The 21,685-nt window shown below is 31.9% G+C and overlaps 2 protein-coding genes across 4 annotated transcripts in view; one reads left to right on the top strand and one right to left on the bottom strand.

Moving 5' to 3' along the window:
* Positions 1 to 1,509: 1,509 nt before the first annotated feature.
* On the bottom strand, positions 1,510 to 9,521 carry LOC119839727 (arrestin domain-containing protein 17-like). 2 transcript variants are annotated; one of them, XM_038366160.1, is made up of 9 exons: positions 9,430 to 9,521; positions 9,325 to 9,396; positions 9,112 to 9,242; positions 6,912 to 7,067; positions 5,305 to 5,513; positions 4,775 to 4,957; positions 3,929 to 4,114; positions 2,472 to 3,206; positions 1,510 to 2,256 (listed from the first exon to the last, which is right to left on the bottom strand). In XM_038366160.1, the coding sequence occupies exons 3-9, from the start codon at positions 9,224 to 9,226 to the stop codon at positions 2,194 to 2,196; spliced, it is 1,647 nt and encodes a 548-aa protein (XP_038222088.1). In that variant the 5' UTR covers positions 9,227 to 9,242; positions 9,325 to 9,396; positions 9,430 to 9,521; the 3' UTR covers positions 1,510 to 2,193. The 2 variants fall into 2 exon arrangements, with proteins under 2 accessions (XP_038222088.1, XP_038222089.1); XM_038366161.1 differs by lacking the exon at positions 9,430 to 9,521 and having other exon boundaries at positions 9,112 to 9,392.
* Positions 9,522 to 10,190: 669 nt separating this feature from the next.
* LOC119839682 (bumetanide-sensitive sodium-(potassium)-chloride cotransporter) overlaps positions 10,191 to 21,685 on the top strand; it is a 39,469-nt gene continuing 27,974 nt past the window's right edge. For both annotated transcript variants that reach the window (XM_038366098.1, XM_038366097.1), the window contains exon 1: positions 10,191 to 10,900. In XM_038366098.1, coding sequence (XP_038222026.1) covers positions 10,526 to 10,900 — 375 coding nt within the window. In that variant the 5' untranslated portion in view covers positions 10,191 to 10,525. The remainder of the gene's footprint in view (positions 10,901 to 21,685) is intronic.

Raw genomic sequence — 21,685 nt, 5'->3', positions numbered from 1 at the left:
CTGGTCCATGGCAGTTCCTGATCCCAAATGAGATTGATGTTGCAAATATTTAATTTTTAAATTAATAAAAAACAAGTATCAATTTTATAACATTTATTACATTGGTTACATAAATTTTTACCAAGATAAAAAATCTTAAACTAAGCACATATAAGTCAGTGTTATATAGTTGTTTATTTAAATGCATACGAAAATCGCCTCTTGTAGTAACTATAGAAAATTATAAGTTCAGTCTATTTTTACGTTATAATTTTACATACTCAGTTCAAAATAGCAAGTAGATACCTACTGACCAGTTTCACTTTCGGAACAACATTCTGTTTTTGATTTAGATTTGTAATAGGCACTGAGCATCGAACCCAGAACCTTCTGCATGTTAACCAATGTATCAAGAAAATTAAAATTTCACGCTAAATCACATTTCCATATACCTATATCGTTATATAATTCAAATAGAACGTTTAACATTAACAATTAGTACAAAATATGTTCAAAATACATCGAAACTATTTACTTCACATTTCTTATTTAAAAAGCATTTGTGCTCCTTAACCTATTCGAGTAAATATTCATATCAAAATTAACAATGGTATAAACGTACAACATAAAAACAGACATCTATAAATTGAGGGGACACATTTTTTAATGGTACATCATTTACGGGGACTATTTCACTGTACCAATATACATTTCAATTTGCAGGACAAATTCTAGTTTGGGAAAGTCATGGCGCTAGGCGAGGCGTCCTTTTCCCGCACTAGAATTACTCCTGTTTTAAAACGTTACAGTAACCTCCCAGCACCCTGTGAGAACTTAATAATGTATTTAAAAAATTCATATAAACTTAATCTTAAATACTAGATAATATATTCGAAACTTACTCTATATTTTAAAAACTTCATACAAATTCAGATGACACTTAAAATTAGCTATGTGAAATTAAAATTTGATACGAATAAAAAATCATGTACCAAATATAGCGACTAGTTCAATTTATCAGAGGCACTGAAAAAAAATTCTTCATTTATACAGGCACACATTTATCACAAGTTATTTTTATTTAATCCCGACAAACGAAAAATGTAGTAAAATGGACGCCAAAAAGTATTTGCAAATAATCTTTTGAGTCGTTAAATTTATTTGAGATTCTAATTGTACATAATATAAGTAATCTCATAACCTCCAAACAAAGAACTTAATACGTATATAGTTTTTTATTCAAACTAAAAAATATTTATATCATATTTGCGCACATATCAAATTGCTTAAACGAAAACATATCAAGTAAGAAAACCTTAAGAAATATTCTAATAAAAACATAAGTATTAAAAAAAAAATCGAAATTGAAAAAAAAAAACTTTCTTTTTATAACAAATTAATATTTTTAATTCTTAGTTAGGTTAAATAATTGTATCTCCATTGTTTCAATTATAATAATACTTAAAATAGCTTTTAGAAATATTATTGGAGGTCAACTCTATATTAAAGATAAACATATTTAAATAACTTTATTTGACACTATGTGTCTGTAATCTCAATAAAAATATATTAACAGTAACTTTATAGTGATGCGATTTGTAGTACAATTTCGAAACTTTAGCACCATTTTAAATTTTATATAAAAACCAACACATAAGAATCAATTTGTATAACAATTAAATTATCAAATATAACCGATTATATAGAACAATATTAAGCACATACTTTAAAAAACTGGAATAAACTATTTATAAACGATAATTATTGGACGAACAAGCATTTTAAATCTAAAAAAATAATTGGCTAAAATTAAGTGGAGGCAGTAGTGAGTGCAGTGAATCTTAAAAAAATATTTTAACAAAATATTATAATTATCAAAATAGTATGTCCATTCATAATGAGTATAATTCTATCATAAGCAATTTTTATTATTCATAATACAAAAATCTAAAAAAATTAAGCCATGTAGATATCACAATTTCGAATTTAAAATGTTTGTACTTACCCTTATATAGCACAGTGGCTTTTTCAGCTGCGGCTAAATACATTAGGTATATATTTGAGTTAATTACTATGTATGTATTCATTATTATGTACTATAAAATTATAAAAAAGAAATATATAATTGTAAGTAGTTATAGACGAAAATTAAAAAAATAAAACATTTATACATTTTCTTGTTAGAAAAAATATAGCAGGTAACATTAGAAGTTATTATTTATCCGGTGTATCGGGCGGTGCGCTGGCTGTTGCATATGGATTCATGTTTGACATTGGCTAAAAAACACAAATATAGATTAAGATTCGGAAAACAAATGTATAATATATCATATAACATTATATTATTTCTAGTTCAAAAACTCACCTACAAAACTTTGATTTATATTGAGCTCCTTTATTATTTTAAACGGAGTTATATGAGAGATTTTTTTTAGAAAAAAAGAAAGGAAATTGACCGTAATATTTGAAGCAATTTTTTAACTTTAACTTACCGAGGTGGGATTAGGGACATTGTCCGAGGCTCTAACAGGCATTCCAGGTACAGCAAAGCCAAATGTTCCAGTCTTAAGTCCAGGTCCCTGGCTGGGATATGGACTGGTTTGAGGATAGGGAGGATTTTGAGGATAGGGGGTACTGCTTTGTGAATTAGGATACGGAGGTCTAGTTTGTGGTGTACATGGCACATTATTTGAATTTGTATTAGGATACGGTGAAGAGGTGGGATAAGGCGGAATATTTCCCGGGATAGGGGATGGTGCTGGATAGGGTGAATTATTTCCCGGGATGGGGGATGTTACTGGGTAAGGTGGGTTATTTCCCAGGATAGGGGATGTCACTGGGTAGGGTGGGTTATTTCCCGGGATAGGGGACGGTGCTGGGTAAGGTGAGTTATTTCCTGGTATAGGAGAAGGTGCCGGATATGGAGGATTAGGACCTGTAGGATAGGGACTTGCCACAGGATAGGGAGAATTCTGGGGATAGGGTGAATTAGTAGTAGGATATGGTGGGTTTGCTAGATTTTGCATACTTCCAGTATAAGGTGGATTTCTATTAGGATAAGGGGAAGCATTTAATGATTGATTGATGAGTGGGGTATTCACTTGGGGCATTTGATCTTGTAGAGGGTTGGGAACATTATCCTGATATCCGACTAGAGCTACGTTTCCGATAATGAGGCGCTTAAAGCCTTCTGTGTCGTTATGGCAACCACTTGGACTCACTACCACCTGTAAATGGTAATAAATTAAAACTCGTCTAGAGTAGTGAAATACTGCAATGAAGAATTTATTTCAAGACAAGTGTTTAATAATTAGTCTAAAGTAGTGCAGTTTTGCAGATGTAAAACATAATAAACAAAAAAATTATTTATCAAACGGAGTGCCTAGTGACAAAATGAGAATTACAATTATCTTAAAAAAACATTTAAATAATCCAGGAAAAAAACAATAATAACAGTTTTTCGATCAAAACAATAATCTTACTATCCTACTCCTACAAAACTAATATTATAAATGCGAAAGTTTGTAAGGATGTGAGTGTGTGTTTGTTACTTTTTCACGCAAAAACTACTGAACCGATTACAATGAAATATGGTACGTAGACAGCTGGACATCTGGAATAACATATAGGCAACTATTTATCCCGATATTCCTACGCAATACGGACTTATGCGGGTGAAACCGCGGGGCGCAGCTATTAAGGTATAATTAGTTGATACTTCAATATTAACTTACGAGTAAATATCTACATCTGACATTAAAAAATCTAAGATTTCCTTAAATAATATAAAATAAGACAGGCTAACAGTAGACACACCAGTTCTAAGAGACAATATGGCTAATTTTTTCCTCCAACAATTGGTTAAACTTTCATAGGAGGCCTGTGTCCCAGCAGTGGGAACATATATGGGCTGATGATGATGATGATGATGATGGTTGGTTGAACTCACCTTAAACACATAATCGATATCGATGAATCTGCACGTGTCCATATTGTATATATCGACATCCGGCACAACCATTTCCACGTTCCAATTGCGAGTGGTGTTGGCGGGAACTGGGCCCTTTTTTATTTCCGCTACCACGCTCTTTGTGTGCTTCGTGTCTGGGTTCGTGGTCGCTATGTAGCTTATTTCCTGATATATTAATGTTAATTATGCGGTTAAATCAAACTTGAACCGATTAAAATAGCTTTTGTCCGCGACTTTTAAATCGGAGTAGTTTTATAGATGTAATTATGCATGTAAACTTTGCTCTTGAATCACACTAGCTATTAAAGAAAACCTCATCTAAACCTGTTGCATAGTTTAAAAGATTTAAGCATACATAGGGATAGAGAAAGCGACTTTGTTTTATACTATGTAGTGAAGATATTGGCTATGTTAAAGATAACTGTAACTGTAAGCTGTTCAACAAGTGTATTTCAAATTCCTTCGGCTGAAACAAACGTTACAAAGCAAAAATTTTATACGGCTATTTTATATTTCTATAAGGATGCTAACATCTTAAGGCTTCGTCCACACAGACAGGCGTATTTAATAAACTTAGCCGAGACAGTATTTTTAATTTACTATCTATATATATAAAATTCTCGTGTCACAGTTTTCGTTGCCATACTCCTCCGAAACAACATCTATTTTTCATACCCCTAAATGATAAGAGTAAGGCAGAACAGCGTTTGCCGGGTGCAGCTAGTTTGTATATAAATGTTATGTTTATTTAAAAAATAATAACTTCGTAAAAAGGGGGGCTCAATAACGTTTCTTCAGAACATCGCTTAATGAACCGATACAGACCTTCTTAAGGATCAGTTTGATGGTGTCAATCTCTACATCCCCCTTGTTGGAACAGGCCACCTCCGCGGGTATGACCTGGCCGGGACAGTAGCCGGAGAGCGGCAGCTTCACCAGCGTCTCCATAGAGCCTGAGCCCATGCAGCAGCAGTAGTAGGTGTCTTCGAAGTTGAACTCCATGGGCTCCTGGGGTATCGGATCGTAATGTAACTTTCAGACAGGTAAATGAAATGCAATGAAATGAAAGGTGTACAGCGAAGTCTTGATAATAGGGTCATGTAATCGTTATTCAAGCTACCATACATGGACTTTGTATTATAATAATTGTTTCCTGGAACCAATTGGTTCTACTACGATAAAAAAAAACCCCAATAGTAAAGTTAAATAACAGTTTAATCCTGAGTCATGCACTCAAACTAAGTAACCTATATAATTATTTGAACTCGACCTATGTCCATTATACAACACGCGTATACAGATTAACCCAAATTTAAGGCGTAAACAAAGGGGCAAACAAAAACCAACTCTCTCACCTTACAATAAGGGTTAGCGTTCAAGTCCACTGGCGCAATCACTCTAACAGCGACCTTTTTCTCTTGATCAAATTTGAATGCTCTGTCTACAACCACTTTTATTTCATAGCGTACGTGGCCCGCGCTGCCCTCGAAGGACGAAGGGCAGTTTGCTGGTAGAGTGAAGTCGAAAGGAAAGTCATGGTCCCCTGGTGGTAGCTCATGTTCACCTAGAATTTCCGAATATATCTTTTATACTAAGTCCCATGACCCTTTGTGGGGTATGGGGCTTATAGGGGATAAAAAGACGGCGCTCATCAAGCATATATTATAAGGTTATTCCTAGAGAATTTGGTTTAAATATATAAAGACCTCATATACATTTATCTTACAAATAGATTATTTTGATGCAGTTTCCACCTCGTAAATAGCACAAGCTTGTATGACATCAACGATTGCAAGTAAAAATATTTTAAGTGGCAAGGTCAATATAAATCGTGGCTAAAAAAAGCTCTAAGAACCTAAGAACATTCCTATAAATTAAAAATACGTTTCTGTCGATCTTTGAAATCTTTTGTTTGAAACTTGTTCCGTGATTATACAGCGCTTAACCACATATTTTTTTTATTGACTTCATAAGAGGAGGTTCTATACCTCGATTCTAGTGTCTTCTTGGTGTTTATTATAATTTAACCAATTTTAACGATGTTTATTATTTGAAAACTGAACTATTGGGAATCTGAAGAGTTCTTTGTGAATTATCTTTAGTAATGTAAGATGGTATCTACATATTTCATGACATTTAGTCGTTTTATCAAAGTATTTAAAACTGTGACCGTAATATTTTTCGTGATTTTGTATACTAAATTCTACTATATATAAAAAAAACTAAAAAAATTGTTTATCTTGAAAGAACGAAAAACATTTCACAGCCAAGAAATTCCTTAGAAACTGACGATCATTATAGTCCAATAAATACGAATGTTTCATAATCCCATTGAATTTATTAGACGCACTTTTTCACATGTGTTACAAATAAATAATTATCATAAATGATTTATCACTATACGTTGCACATGTTGTCGGTAACTAAAGACGAGATTATGTAGCGCGTATAATAGAAGTTGACCTTGGGTATTCTCAATATCTGGTATGTATGTTTAGCCGTATTTTGCTTCGAATTCAGAAGCCAATACAATTTACCTTGTATAATGAAATGGGGATTGACAGCGTTTCGAACGTTTTGGAAATATCCAGGAAAATATCAATCTATCAAAGAAAAGACCTTATCAATGTGGTTAGGAACTTTTCAAAAATTATTTATTCCATTATTATCAATATTTACAGTTTAACGTTCATAGCCTAACTATGGGGCTACCTAAAAGGTAATAAAAGGTGAAAATGTTATTTGCTGGAAAATATTCTTACAAAAACATATATATTGTTATTTGATATAAGTAGTTATACATATTAATAAATTCACTGTAACATTGTTTTAAAGGAAAAGACACCGACAACCGAAACACAGTTCTCAACTAGTTCGATAGTCAGTGGATAATTTAAGAATTGTACTTGAGAAATTTATGTCAATGAATGTGTTTTTTTTTATAACAGCAGTAGGTACTCACCGCTTTCCCCACCCACTAGATACAGCTTCCGATTTATATACTCCTCGTGGGATTCATGAACGCGCTCGTATGTCTCCTCTCTGCCGTTTGCGTTTTTACGAGTGTGTCTAGAGGTCCAACGAACTTCGCAATATCCTTTTATTTTTGCATAGATACCTGAAAATGGGACAATTACTGATAAAATGATGTAAAGTTACATGATGTAATCAATCCATTGATAAGGAGGTCTTTATTTCTTTCATGTGGAAGTAAAATACTAAAGGTTTTCGATTCAACTGTTGTATGTAATTGTAGTTGCAATATAAAAAAAAAGAACAAAAAGTTCTCCATTTCAATAAAACTTCATAAAACTTTAAAAAATATTGGTTGTAACAATTAACACAACAAATGTCAAAATTAATGATCACTCAAGGTTAAAGTCATAAAGGCTTATGTCTGGACTGTATCTTTTATTGTATATATGCAAGCTTTTCGTATGATAAATATTTAAATTATAAAGCTAGCCATTATCCACCCCGCAGCTTTGCTTATGTTATGAGATATCTCACTGGTTTTTCTTGTGTTACACATTTAGAGATTAAAGCCTTTTTAACTGATTTTTTAACGCGATTTATTCATTATATTTTTTTACCCGACATGCCTATATCACTATCTAGCCTTCAAACTACATCCAGAAAAATCACGTCATATGGTATATATTGCGATGTGTAAGAACGACGAAAATTTTAACAAACAGTAAAATTATTGATTTTGATTAGACATTTCATTGATTTTGATTTTTAGCTGTCTGAAGGTATTTTTTCAAAAGTAAAAATATAATAAAATAAATATGTCCTCTGAATTTAATTAAATATGTCCTTTGAAATGTTTCTTTGACAATCTATGTCTTATGATAAAACTATTTAGTTAAAAATTAGTCATACCATATAGTACAAAGGGTTGTATTGCAAATTCTAGTCAATCATTACAAAAAATTGTATTACATCAATTGTTGTTGTAACATGGGTGTAACATATGTGTGTAGTTGGAATAAATTCATTTCCCCTTTTTTTCTAAACAAATAATCTAAAGAAGATTAATTTGTGTATTTGACACACATTGATTGCAATGTTTTCACACAAAATCAATTGAAACAATTTAAAATATTCTTTCATCATTAAAAAGCTACATCTTCACTTAAAGAAATAAGGTATACAAGTACTAAGTGCAAAGGCAGGGTGGACTGCTAGTATATATATAGAACACATAATAAAAATGTGTAAATTGTCTGGTATTTTATTATCTGCAAGGGATAACATTGTGGAATTGATAATTGTAAGTTATAATAAGATAAATGGTAACTATATTAGATATTAATACAATTAAATCTTTGGTTAAATAATAATTGATTTAGCACTTAAGGAAATAATTATAAATGCAGTTTGTGTTTTTTTTTTTCTATATTTGAACTAAATCATTATTTTAGAACTCTTATTATAAAAGGACGCTAAAATAAAAAATAAATATATCAGGCTGGACTTGCAAGAGTATCATAACATGATATCAATTTGTATTATCAATTTTATAATAAATTTAAGTGAGTATAACACTTAGTAAAATCCAATATGAAAATGCTACATAGAGCAATTTATTATTTTATTGAATAAGACTAATTTAGTTTAGTTCTTTATAACATGCCATTATTTGGATGCCTTCTAAATTCACACCATAAGCACATTGATTTTTTTTTTTTTATGTCATAGTCGGCAATGGAGCTGGTGGGTCACCTGATGGTAAGCGCTACCACCGCCCATGAACATTTGAAGAGGCTTAAGGTCAATTGCAGACCTTTCACCTCTACAAATGTATTGCCGACTTTAATTGGGAAGGGATTAGGAAAGGATTGATAAGAGGAATAAAAGAAAGGACTGGGAAGGGTAAGGAAAAGGATATGGGCCTCCGGCTCCCCCACTCACCGTACGAAACACAATAGCAAGTTATTATTTCACGCCGGTTTTCTGTGGGGGTGTGGTACTTCCCCGGTGCGAGCTGACCCAATTCGTGCCGAAGCGTGCTCGACTTCCACAATAATATATAATTCTAATTAATAATTGACTCTTGTTCTAAGCTTGTTTCGTATAGAAAGTTGTTTATGTATATCTTTTATGGCACAGCAAACGTACCTTTAAAGACTTTTATTAAATAACACTTTACAACTTACCGCGAAAATTCTTAACTTTATCCTGTTTAAAAACCAGTCTTGCGTGGATCGTCTGACCGGGATAATACGCTCCATTGTCACTATTTAAAATTATGCTGCCTTCATCGAATCCCATTGCTCGTACAGATTAACTGTAGGAACTCTGATTAAAGAAGTTGTCACAAAACAAATAAATTAATTATATAAACAATAAACATATTTTTGCAAACGTACACAAAATCACCTAGACCTATTTGTGCGAAATAGATATAAAAATATAGTATTTTGTTACACCTGAGCATTAACCATAGATTATACACTTATATACTGGGCATTAACCAACAACAGATATTACGTATGACACCTATTATGTTATTAGTTTTATGGTTTATTTTCGTTTTTGGAAGTGCCCGGCCCGGCCGGAAGACGATACAATTTTGACTTTGACATCGAGTATCGAAATCCAGTATTACAGGGCTCGAAGCATAGATTATACACTTATATACTGGGGCCGAGCTGTAAGTTAGGTTTCGTTACTTGAAATGTAAAATTTTTGGTTTACAATACATAGTATGTGTATATCATCGTAACATTTAAACGGATGAACTGACTTTGATGCATTTATTGAAGTGAAAAAAAAAAAAATTAAAAGAAGTTACTTTTTTAGATGTTACTGGCAATTTGATGGCAAAAACTGGCACTTTACTTATAGTCCCATTTTTGCCTACTTTTCATTTTTTGTTTGTGTCTGACAATTTGTAGGCGGTTTACTAATTTGTTAAAGATATTTATTAAAATGACATAAGGCCGTCGCGACTAAACAAAATTAAGTTTTAACATTTTGAGGACACGTTTAATTTGCTATGTATAAATGAAACGCATAAATGAAAGTGCGCAATTGCACGATAATATGAGATAGTATTAGCACAGATAACATAATACTATACTAGTATTACCAGGATTTGGTTTCAAATTACTTTTAGAATATTATGTAAAAAATCTTGAAACTTTGAAAATAAGTACTTGGCAACACTGTCTAACATCTTGACAAGTTCGTTCGGACTTCATTGTTCAATTTATGGTTAGTCTGTGGCTTAAAGTCGCCGCTATTGGCAGATGATAGCATTGTGTTATTTGCGCGTGTTTGTTCCGCGTTGTTTAAATTTTGTCATGCTTCGGAAAGGAACTATATCCAATTTATTTATTTTTAGTTATGAGTATTGCATATTTGTATAACTTTCATTTGATGAATTATTGTACTATGTTGAATTTTGTGCATTTATAAAAAACACATGAACTTCGACGATCGTGTAAAAGGAAACCGTGAAGGCAAAATCGGAAGTTACTAAAGTAATCGTAAAATAAAATATAAATGATTTTTCTGTATTAAATGTGCTTTCATTTTGAGTGCATCAAATTGTGATCGAAGCTAAGAATGGGATCGCAACAAAAAGATATCGAATTGAGCCCCGTTAGAGTGGAGATGGATCCAAATAGGCAAGCGCCGGGAAATCTGAACGGTCAAGCAAATGACGAAGAGGACGTTATTATTGGCCGATTTAGGAAGATAAGTTCGGCGAAATCGATGGCTGCTACAAATGGGAATATTCAGTATCCTACTGATTTGCCCAAGCCGGATACCGATGTGGAGGCCGGGCTACATTTCAGAGCTAAAGACGAGAGCGATAAGTTACTAGATAAGCCGAATCACGGGGAACTCATGCGAAAATCCCCGGTGACGAAAAGTAGTTTTCGTGATATTGAGAAACCCTCAAGATTTAAGGATCAACCATCAACTACTAGATTTCAAGTAAGCTGATTTTTTTTATTAATTATTTACTATGCCTCATACATTATAGTTTGGTTTAGTTTATTCTTTTAAAACACGTACTTGTATAAATTTAAAAAATCACACCCTATGTATGTTAAGTCATATTGAATCTTATAGAACTACTGTAGAATTAAACACTCAAATTTTATATATTATGACTCAATATACAAATCTAATATGATAATTATGATAAATCATATTAGTATTGATGAATTTATATTGTTACAATATAGTCAAATGTAACGGAGCTCAATGAAGTATGATATGGGTTAAATTAAAATTTTCAATTATAATATAACTAATTGTAAGTTTATTTTATATGAAACAGAGTACATATTTTAATGATGTGTACTCAAAATTGTAAATTGGGTTGGAATAATTGTTTCATTTTATGTTTCTTCATAGGTCTCTACTTAATTCTTGTTTATAGTCTTTAGGGAACATTCCGTTTTCTTAATTAAATTGTTTCTTTAATTATTTGCTTCATTACATAAGTACTAAACTAGTGGTTCACTCTGGCTTAACTCTTGCTCATTTAAAACCTTTAGCACTTAAAAACTGTGTATGTATAAAAATTATTTTTGAAATCGACCCAATATCTTCTGGGATTAGAGTGTTCAAACAAATAAACAAACTCTTTAACTAACAGCTTTATGTTATTAATTGTATAGATAAAGTAGACATTTCACGGAGAAGCTAAAATTACAGCATATAGTTAATAGAAGGAAACAATTATGTTATTAGGCTGGTACAGGATACCAACATTGGATACATGCTAAGAACTGATTGTTTTAGAGAATATGGAAATATTGCCTAGATAAAAAAAAACTGTGTTATGTATTATAATATCTATGGTTACGCTAATCAAATATTCAACTGGATTTTCTCTATGGATCACTAAAATAAATAATTTTTTTTAAGAAAACACGTCCACAATGTTTTGGTTGCCATAGACATTACATTCTTTTAAATTTGATGCAATTTCGTCAAATAGAAATAAACAATAGAGTGCTGATATTTAACATTTCAAAACAAAAGCTGCTTTATTTCTATGTCTAAGTTAACAAGTCAATTGCATCGTAATTATAATGCACAAATCTTTGCTCTATCGTATTTCTCTTCTCTCTGTATATATTTAATAATATCAATATGTAATAGGATACAATAAAATAAACACTTAAGGCAGAGTATAGAAGCATAGTTTATAAGTTTTCTATACTAATTAAACTATCGTCAGTATTTTGTAAATAATCATTTTCGATTTAGAATAGGTTTAGCTAAATAATAGAAAATGTAAATGTAGGTAGATATATTTAAAACCTAATATATTCTTAGGTTTGATTTTACGTGAGTACATAAACAATAAAAAATTACGGATTTTAATCGCAAATTATAATTGACGCTTAAAACTCTCTCTCTCTCATCATAAAAAATCTAATTGTATTTAAAGTCCATCTAATATTTGGTTCGTCCATAAAATAATAAATATGTGTAAGATGGATAATTATGAATAAAAAGTGAGAAAATTATACGGCGACGTCGATATGATAAATAAATAGTACCTACTGATGTTATTTATACAGGTATTCTCTCTGTTTGATAAATTTTCTCCTTTTCACCGCGAATCACAAACTTTATTCATAAAAGCGTTTGCCGTTTCAAGCGGTAGTTTGGTACTTTGCACACACAATACGGGATAAGTAAAAAAAATTGTTATGAAAACTATTGAATTCTCAAACATGTTATGCTATAATTAGAAGCATAAATTTTTTTGAAATATATTGAGTTGTTATTTTCCTTCTGCTGCGATGACGAGATAAGTGAAAACGTATACAAGTTAGCTACGTCTCGGGGGGTAGGTATATTTCCAGATCATAAAATGGGACCAAATATCAACAGTTTTCCATCAAACGTAAAAAGAATCACTCCACTGCGTCCAAAGTTCCCACGTAGTTATCGATTGACAAAACGAAGAAAAAAAGATGTCTAATAGAGTACGTTCTTCGTTTTGTGGAAATATCGGTTAAACTTCGCATAGAGGAGTGCTATATCATATAGAGCACATATAACGTAATTAAATAAAGCACAAATAACAATGACTTCATGCGACAGCCATTTTACCTGAACAGATAAGTTGATAACGCAAGTTTCTGAACAATTAAAAGCCCTGAACGCCTTTGTTGCAGTTATCACTAATCTAACATTCAAATGCGCTATTTATTCTCATATATCTATGACTCATATTGCATACTTAATTCAAGGATTTCATATTTAAAACAATAAAACAATTAGGTACATTTAAAACCATGCCTATTCTGTTTAGTTTTTTGTAATATGATTATTTGTTGGTATTAATGCAAGGCTTAATCCATTCATAGGTAAAAACTCCTTTCCTCCTATTGGTGAATAATAATACTATTTTGCTTCGTAGATAGCTGGACAACTGAAATAACACATAGGCACTTTTTATACCGATATTCCTACGGGATACGGACTTACGCAGTTTCAACCGCGGGTCACAGCTAGTAACTTACTGATCCGACAAACTTCGCAACGCCATAGAACATTTTTCCACAATTTTTTTTTTTAATCTTTTCCGGACTATCTTTGAAATCTTCCCTGGAGTATTATGAAAACATAAAACTTATCTAAATCAGCCCTTTTCGAGATATGAGCGAGACTAACGAACAGAAAATGTTGGTTAGTCTAAATGTTATATGATTTATACATATAGATCAATTCTAGAACACATAAAATTTGCTTCCCTAAAGAAATCGCTCTGGCTGCTAACGGGTTAGCGCCTTAAGCCAAAACTTAAACCTTACTATAAAAAACGTCGGCCTGTAAAATAAAAACCTATTATAAGTTTTATTTTAATCACGGTACGGAATTAAGTGTTTAACATTTCCTTTAATTTTTAGAAAGTAAGTTTAGTTGAATATGTATTAAATTACTCTATTCACGTTTTCATGACAAACGGACAGAATTCCAGCTCATGCATACTGTTTAGAATAACTCAAATATACACAATAATAATAATTCTGGTCTCTCGCACATAACCCGTCGATGAAAGCATAGCAAACATTATGAGAAATATTAATATGCAGAATGTGGATACATTTACATAATACCTACTTCGCGCTTAAAATATCGATTATGCATAAACCAATAAATAATAGGTTTCAATGATTATAGAATGTTGATAACGTTTAATATATGTATGTAAAATTTATAAACGATATAATAAGTATAATAGCTTTAAACGTTTATAACCACATAAGAAACCAGCCCAAATAGAATAAATTGCGACAATGTTTCAATTGTATTACTAAAAAACTGGAACCAAACTGATATAGTGAAGATAAGCTAACTACAAATTAAGTGAATCTGATATTCCTCCATACGTGGGATTTATGCGATGTGTAATTTGTATATCTGTCTCTAATTGACGAGGGTATTATCCAATGTTGATGAACATCGATATTAGAATTCCCTAGATATTATATAAAAGCTATGAGAAAAATCCGCCAGGCCGGTATATAGCATACCATGTATGGCTCACATATGACCGGTATTCAGAAAATCATTCTCGATAACCAGAAATATGTTTTATTTTAATTTCATTCTTCATTCTCACTAATGTGATGAATGATTGAGTGATGATGAAATTTTAAGATCAGAGCACAAAATTAGAGATATCAGAAGAATTGGTACTCATGATGACCATGATAATAGAACGATCGATAGATTTATTATCTTTCTATACATCTATAGAAATTCATAATATACTAGCTTTCTGTCTGTGGTTTTGCTCGTAGTTTCTCCCATATGATCAAAGCAAATTATCATGGAAATGAAATGATTTATCTGTTTCTTAAAATTAAAGCCCTTTCGACGTGAAAGAAATATATACAAAGTAACTCACTTTCGCACTTATAACGCTAGTGCTTAAGCATTGCTTAATTAGATGTAGGTAGGTTTGATATTATATTACACTATATATTGGCTCTCAATTAGTAGGTATAAATCCCGTTAACTCAGCGGAGAGCATTATTGATTCTTACTTAAATGTAAGGTTTCATTAAAATTGTATAATCATTACGATGCGATGATTTTAAGCTTGCATTTCATAATTTATAATTCGCTTAGGAGCGAAGGCGGAATATTAAAATAATTATTACAATGAATAATTGATAATCGCTTCGCCGTATTAAGCGTTACGAAACACCATATTATATCTTAAAGCTATGAGGAAAACAAATAATAGAATGCACCTATGTTGGTCATCCATAAATCATAATAGTGTTCAATTGAATAAGTGCCGGTCGCTTCCCATAGCCTCGCGGCGTCTTGGCCAGGTGAAGGGGCCTTAAATTGGACAAGTGATCATTCGTCTTTTTTAAGTTGGATCTTGGCAACTTTAAAAGGTTTTTTCAGGTTGCCTTTCCGCGTGTTTAAGTGTATAATGAGAACGTTAATGCGCTTTTGCTTATAGTCTAACTAGAGTTGATATTGAATAGTTTTTAAATTATATATATTCAGATTTCATTTTTTGTTGGAATTTTGTTGAAGTTGCAACGTTTTGGGCTCTCGAGTAAAGAAGCCGATATATATGGATTTGAAATTGATTTGTTTCAACTTTACATTATTTTCACTTGATTACAATAGATTACTACTTAGTATATAATTTTTTTCTTACGTTAGATTGGTCAACCGAGCTCATGAATAGTTGAAAGGACAAGGGATAAAAGGAATGAAAAGGGACTGACGACGAAAATAAAAGCATAGACTGGAACGGGTGTAGAAATGGGCTTAATATGCAACATTAACAATATATATTCCAATCTAATAAAATTTCATTCAAAACGACATATTATCATACATTTTCGCTGTGCAAAATACAAGTCAGTCTGCTGAGAATTTAATATATGTATTTTACTGTATTATTATACTAATAATATATACTATATTTCAAATAGTTTATTCATTAGTAATATAATAAATAGTGACATTATTAATAAATAAATTATAATAATGCTTATAAATTTACCTGTTCGGAAGATTCCATTGAATAAATTTGTTCATTTGCATGTTATATGTTGCAAAATTATTGTCTTTTATCGTTCACTTATCTTTCAACTTAACTTTAAAACATGTATTCACATACTGCTTTTATGAACTATATTAATTTTTTTTTATTTACTTAATATCGTAATCCAGCACCTGTTTAAATTAAAATACTAAAATGTATAATTTTTTTTTGTTTTTATAGTTTACATGTTTCTAGTTTTGATATTTATTTCAAAAAAATTAAAAAAAAAAATTGTGAAAAATCCTTCGCGGTGATTAACTTTGTGTTTTACTATTATTAATAAAAGGATAGGAAACAATACTTAATTAGTAATGATTTTTTTGATATCACTATTAAATCATTATATAATATACTAGCGGTCCGCCCTGACTTCGCCTGTGGTACATATATAGCCTACAGCCTTCCTCACTAAATGGGTTATCTAACACTGAAAAAAAAATTTCAAATCGGACCAGTAGTTCCTGAGATTAGTGCGTTCAAACAAACAAACAAACAAACTCTTCAGCTTTATAATATTAACATAGATTTATAATATACATGTTTCTGAACTAAAACATACATGTTTCTGTTAAAATCAGCAAGTTTAATGGATAGTTTATACATGTTCATATTCCGAAGTGTTTCCAGAGAAAACTTTACAAGTGATTGTAATATGTAATAAAAATAGCGCAAACCGATTTCGTCAACAATTTATGCGATTTTGAAACAGTAAGTTGATTTTAATTTATATGTAAGTCATAGGAGAGAGCGATTAATTGTTTCAAAGAAATCCTTGGACATTCATACCTACGTGAACAATTGTTATCCTCATTTTTTAAATTTGAATAATTTTTAATACGTCTCAGATCATCAGATCAATTTTGTATGATCAAAATGGATTCTATATTTAATTTACTATTGTATTTATAAGAGAGTCAATATTTGAGATTCATTGTCTCTTTTGTCGTAAAAGAATAGCTGTTGGCCCCGGCTTCGTCCATATGAACCAAAAGATCTTGGTCGCATTTCGCCCGCGTGGTCAAAATAAGTTTTCAAGGTCCAAACTGTCATCGTCTATTTACATCTTTGGCGGTAGAATTTATATAAAAACGTTTTCTTAACGGATGCCTATATCATATGCTTGCTATCGGCATTGCAAATTTTAGCTTGATCGGTGCAGTGGACTGTGCGTTGATAGATTAGTCGGTATCCTTTGCGTTTTATGTAAAAACTAGCTGCGCCCCGCGGTTTCACCCACGGAAGTCGATATCCCGTAGGAATATCGGGATAAAAAGTTGCTTACGTGTTATTCCAGTTGTCCAGCTGTCTACGTACCAAATTTCATTGCAATCGGTTCAGCAGTTATTGCGTGAAAGAGCAACAAACACACACACATCCTTACAAACTTTCGCATTTATAATATTAAGTAGAAAGTAGGATGAACGCTATAAACGAGAGTAAAAACGAGACATCGGGTAGGTACCTATAGAATCGATGACATGATTCAACATTATTTGGGAACAATAGTGTTGTTGCTCTGTGAAACGTCGATGAACCGGAAATAGAAGTCTATAAAATTTGCGGCGAATAATGCATAGATGCCGTAGGTCATTTACCTAGATTAATCTAGATTTAGATGTATAATCTACGTGAATAAGCTAGATCGATATTTCGCTCTCTAATATGCAAACTGCCCTGGTTACTTAATTTCCGAAAATTTCTGAAAATCGTTTCCAAGATTCAGACTACACACGAAAGAAACAGAGAGTACATTTATTACATAAACAATATATAAGCACAAGATTTGTTCGTTAAATTGGTATCAGATTAAGTGACCTTAATTATTAATGTGAGGTGTTTAATGTCAGGTCCAGCTATATCTCATTAAATCGGGCATAGGGGACAGGTTCACAGCATATTGTAAATAACAGACTGCAAGAAAGGAAATCTTTAAAAAATCTCATGTGATATCGTCATAATATCGTCATATGGATGGCCCCTCACCTATCGTATGGCCTCCATTGGATCGAAAGTCATTCAACGTTTGTAGTGCAAGTATGGATTAGTAAGGTTATGACCACAAGTTTCAACCACAGAACACAACCCAGTCGTATTCGAACCACTTAACCATAATATGAAAATAACCACTCCAGAATCGTATAAGTGGGCGAGTCTAATTTTAGTACGTCTAAATATATCTCCACGATGACTGGTGTCGTCAGACTGAATGGATTTTACTTTACTCTGATTCAAATGCTATTTTCATTCTCCTTACCCGATTGAACCTGAAAGAGGGTTACATTTTACAAGTGTCGTTTGGATGAATTTTCGAGAGTTGTTTCGTTTTGCTCTTTCTGGACAGTGGTGTGGCATTTTTGATCTCATTTAGATTTGATTGATTTTTATGATTGTTTCAGAAATTGAGTAAATTACAAATTTGGTTAGCCATCCCTTTACACAAGTCCTGATGGTGTGCTCTGCCCACATGAAGAACTTGAATACGTTTTGCTTGGAACTTGAATGCATTTTCAATTGGCTTTTTAATATTTAACGTGTTTCTAGATATCCTCCTATTCATAAATTACTCTATACTCCAAGCTTTCAAAGGCACGTGTATTTTATATCAAGCATTAATTTTGTCACAGTGGATTAACCTTCAGGGTCAGACGGGCTCTAAATAATTTCCTTTGCGATCAATCGAATAGGGGAAGATGTTGTTAAGCATGATAATTTGCGTTCATTGATGGACGTTGGTCTCTAATTTGTCGGTGAACTTCATAGAGATTTTAATTCTGTTTTCCGTTTCATCAATCGTACAAGTTTCGATATTTTGTTGAGGGTATCTTGGATCTTCTTATTTCATAAAATGCCACTTTTATGTATACATCACTATTTACAAAAAGGTGGCATTTATGTAACATGCCAATTAATTTAAAATTGGATTATTTTTTTTCTAATAAGCTTACATTATGTGTAAAAAGAAAGCGATAAAAACATGACGACGCAACATTTTTAACATACACGAAGAGACTGCAATTAGCTACATATTGCCTTCTTTTGAAGCCCTTCGAGAGATTTCTAAGGCCCCTCGAATCCCGTTATGAAAGGTGGCGGACGTATGTAATCATTTATTAGCTTTTAATATCGATTTGGTCACGTTTCGTGATGTGACTGTAAATTAATATGATTCATTTCATTAAGCCGTAGTATCACTTATATTGACTTTAGATATATAGAGATTGTTTTTGTTTAAGAATTAAACTAAAGAGTAGTATTTACGATGTGTGCATGAAGAATATGGTTTTCAATATAATTGTGTTATCTAGAGAATTCTGGAAACTTTTTAAATAAAATGTGTCAATTTATTGAATTTAAGTTAAAGAACATACATTTGAAATTAGCGTTCAATCTATTCACAGGGTTAGAAAATACTGTACTTAAATAACATTTATGAAATATTAATGAACTAATACTGATTGTGTAAAGATAAGCGTTCATTGTGTGTTTATCACCCGTTTAACTGAATTTACTACGCTAATGAACGTAGTATTTTAAAATAATATATTCATAGGCATAATTTTTATAACACGTATGCGATACGTGACCGGAACGATTTTGAAATTCGTGCGGAGTATTTTAACAGTTCTTATTATAAATGTGACATGTGTATGGTGCGTGGGGAAGCCGTAATATTGACGTAGCCAAGGATTTTTATTACCAATAACTATAGATAAAACACCATGCAATTTATACGTAACATGCTCACTTATCTACGTATTTTATGTCAAACCCAAGAGAGGAAGGAGAATCGTCCATATTATTACCTGGGTTCGCAGTTAATGAAAACAACTAATAGTATTCTTATGTAAAACAAGAGCACAATAAGACTTAATTGAATACAAGCCTTTTGTGAGTCTCAAAAATTATTGAGAAACATTTTAGTAGTAGGAGACCATAGAGTAGATTGCTTATCCTTCTATATATATACCTTCTCTAAGAAGGAGACCTTTTTTTCATAATATCTTATGTATTAGTGAGCCCATTTATCGACATTAGTGTGCTCACAGATTATGCTGTAAACTCTCATAGTTAAAGTCTGTAGTATCAAAACTGAATAGTATTTTCTTGTGATATTATATATTTAGAAATTAACAACTTTTTAACGGATTTTAAACGCGATTTATTCAGCCCCGTGACCACGCTCGCTGTAAAGTTTTCGAAACATCGGGTTAATAATATAATGAATAAATCGCGTTTAAAATTCGTTAAAAAGGTTTTTAGTTTCTAAAAACACTATACAATATTTTTTTCATAACGAGGGGATATATTTTACACCTGGAGCTATAAGCCGTATCCCCTGCGTAATACAAGGCGACATTTTTTTTTGTGAATTTATACGGACATGTCAGTAATTGGGCAGATGCGATAAAAGCAACTATTTGAAACCTTTTTAATATCTGGGAATATTATGCTCATGGGAATTCTTCCGTTGCGGCAACTTTTATGGTAAAACTATTATTATCTCTGTATCTATTATATTATCTTTGGCAATGTTCAAGTGAAGCCGAGGCTATTGATGTTCTTTTCAATGCGAATGAAATTATATAAAAACATTCAATGCGACACCAGTCGGCTATACCTGTGTTCATTGTAGCAAAATATTTAACGTCCCCTGGGTTATTATTATTGTCTCTGGGAGTGTCGCTGACGATATATTGTAACATTTGCATTATTTTTCATATGTATTTGATACATTTTTAGAGAACTAGTGACCTCATATTCTAGTTTAACTGACAAATCGTTACAATGACTTTGAGAAATGTTGCGTTTTTTGGTCTGACTCGACGTAATTCAGGGAACACTAGCTTCTCGAGTAAGAAAATAAAAAATGGCTATTTACTCCACTATTTTGTTCCGCACGAAGCCAGGTACCTAGGCACGCCAATTATGTAAATTGAGTGAGAAAAACACTTGGGCTTTCGAGAACATTAAATATGTGTATAGACTAGATAGTGGAATATTACGTTGTGTATAATAATGTACTGAATTAATGGATGCTATCAATGTCTTTTACGTCGCCATTTTTCTGTGTATTATCTATCACCCCTGAGAGTTTGCTCCCAATGAGAATACATGACCAAAAGAGAAAAAATATAAAAGAAGAGGCGCAAATGTCACATTATTAATGATAAAAAAAATGAACAAGTTATTGGTACCTTGTAATATAGGCGGAAATCTCAGTACAAGTGACAAACCAATCTAACTTGTGAATGAAATCTGTCACGTAGATTATTCGATGGAAAGTATTAGATGATTTGATCTCTGATTGAGAAATTCGGATCTCTGATTAAAAAATGTATAAAATTTTGTTTGGTATTAAGCTTTTGGGGCTGTGGAAAATGATACGTTTGGATACTATTAGTTTTGTTTGTAGTGAGTTTGAAAAGTTTCTGGTCTCACGGGACGATTTCATTTAACTAAATCATAAGTCATATTATTATAATCTATTTAATTATTTATTTTTATACTAGTCATTATTATTATAATAGTAGCCCCGACTTCGCCCCGGTTGAACCAGGATAAATCAAAATAAAATGTAGTTGATACGTCAATGAAAGGCGGGCTTCAACGACCGACTGGTTTATTGAACAGAAACAGATTAACCCTTAGCCATAATAATTAATTTGTTACTT

Source organism: Zerene cesonia, chromosome 4 (assembly GCF_012273895.1).
Source record: "Zerene cesonia ecotype Mississippi chromosome 4, Zerene_cesonia_1.1, whole genome shotgun sequence".
Lineage (NCBI taxonomy): Eukaryota > Metazoa > Arthropoda > Insecta > Lepidoptera > Pieridae > Zerene > Zerene cesonia.
This window is presented reverse-complemented; position numbering and strand designations above follow the sequence as displayed.

Excerpts from the sequence above, each read along its gene's own strand:
- LOC119839727 (XM_038366160.1), bottom strand. The coding sequence starts at position 9,226 with ATGGGATTCGATGAAGGCAGCATAATTTTAAATAGTGACAATGGAGCG. Across the intron at positions 5,514-6,911 it reads TCTAGTGGGTGGGGAAAGCG|GTGAACATGAGCTACCACCA; the intron begins GTGAGTACCTAC and ends CGGAAATTCTAG. Across the intron at positions 4,115-4,774 it reads TCAAACTGATCCTTAAGAAG|GAAATAAGCTACATAGCGAC; the intron begins GTCTGTATCGGT and ends TTAATATATCAG.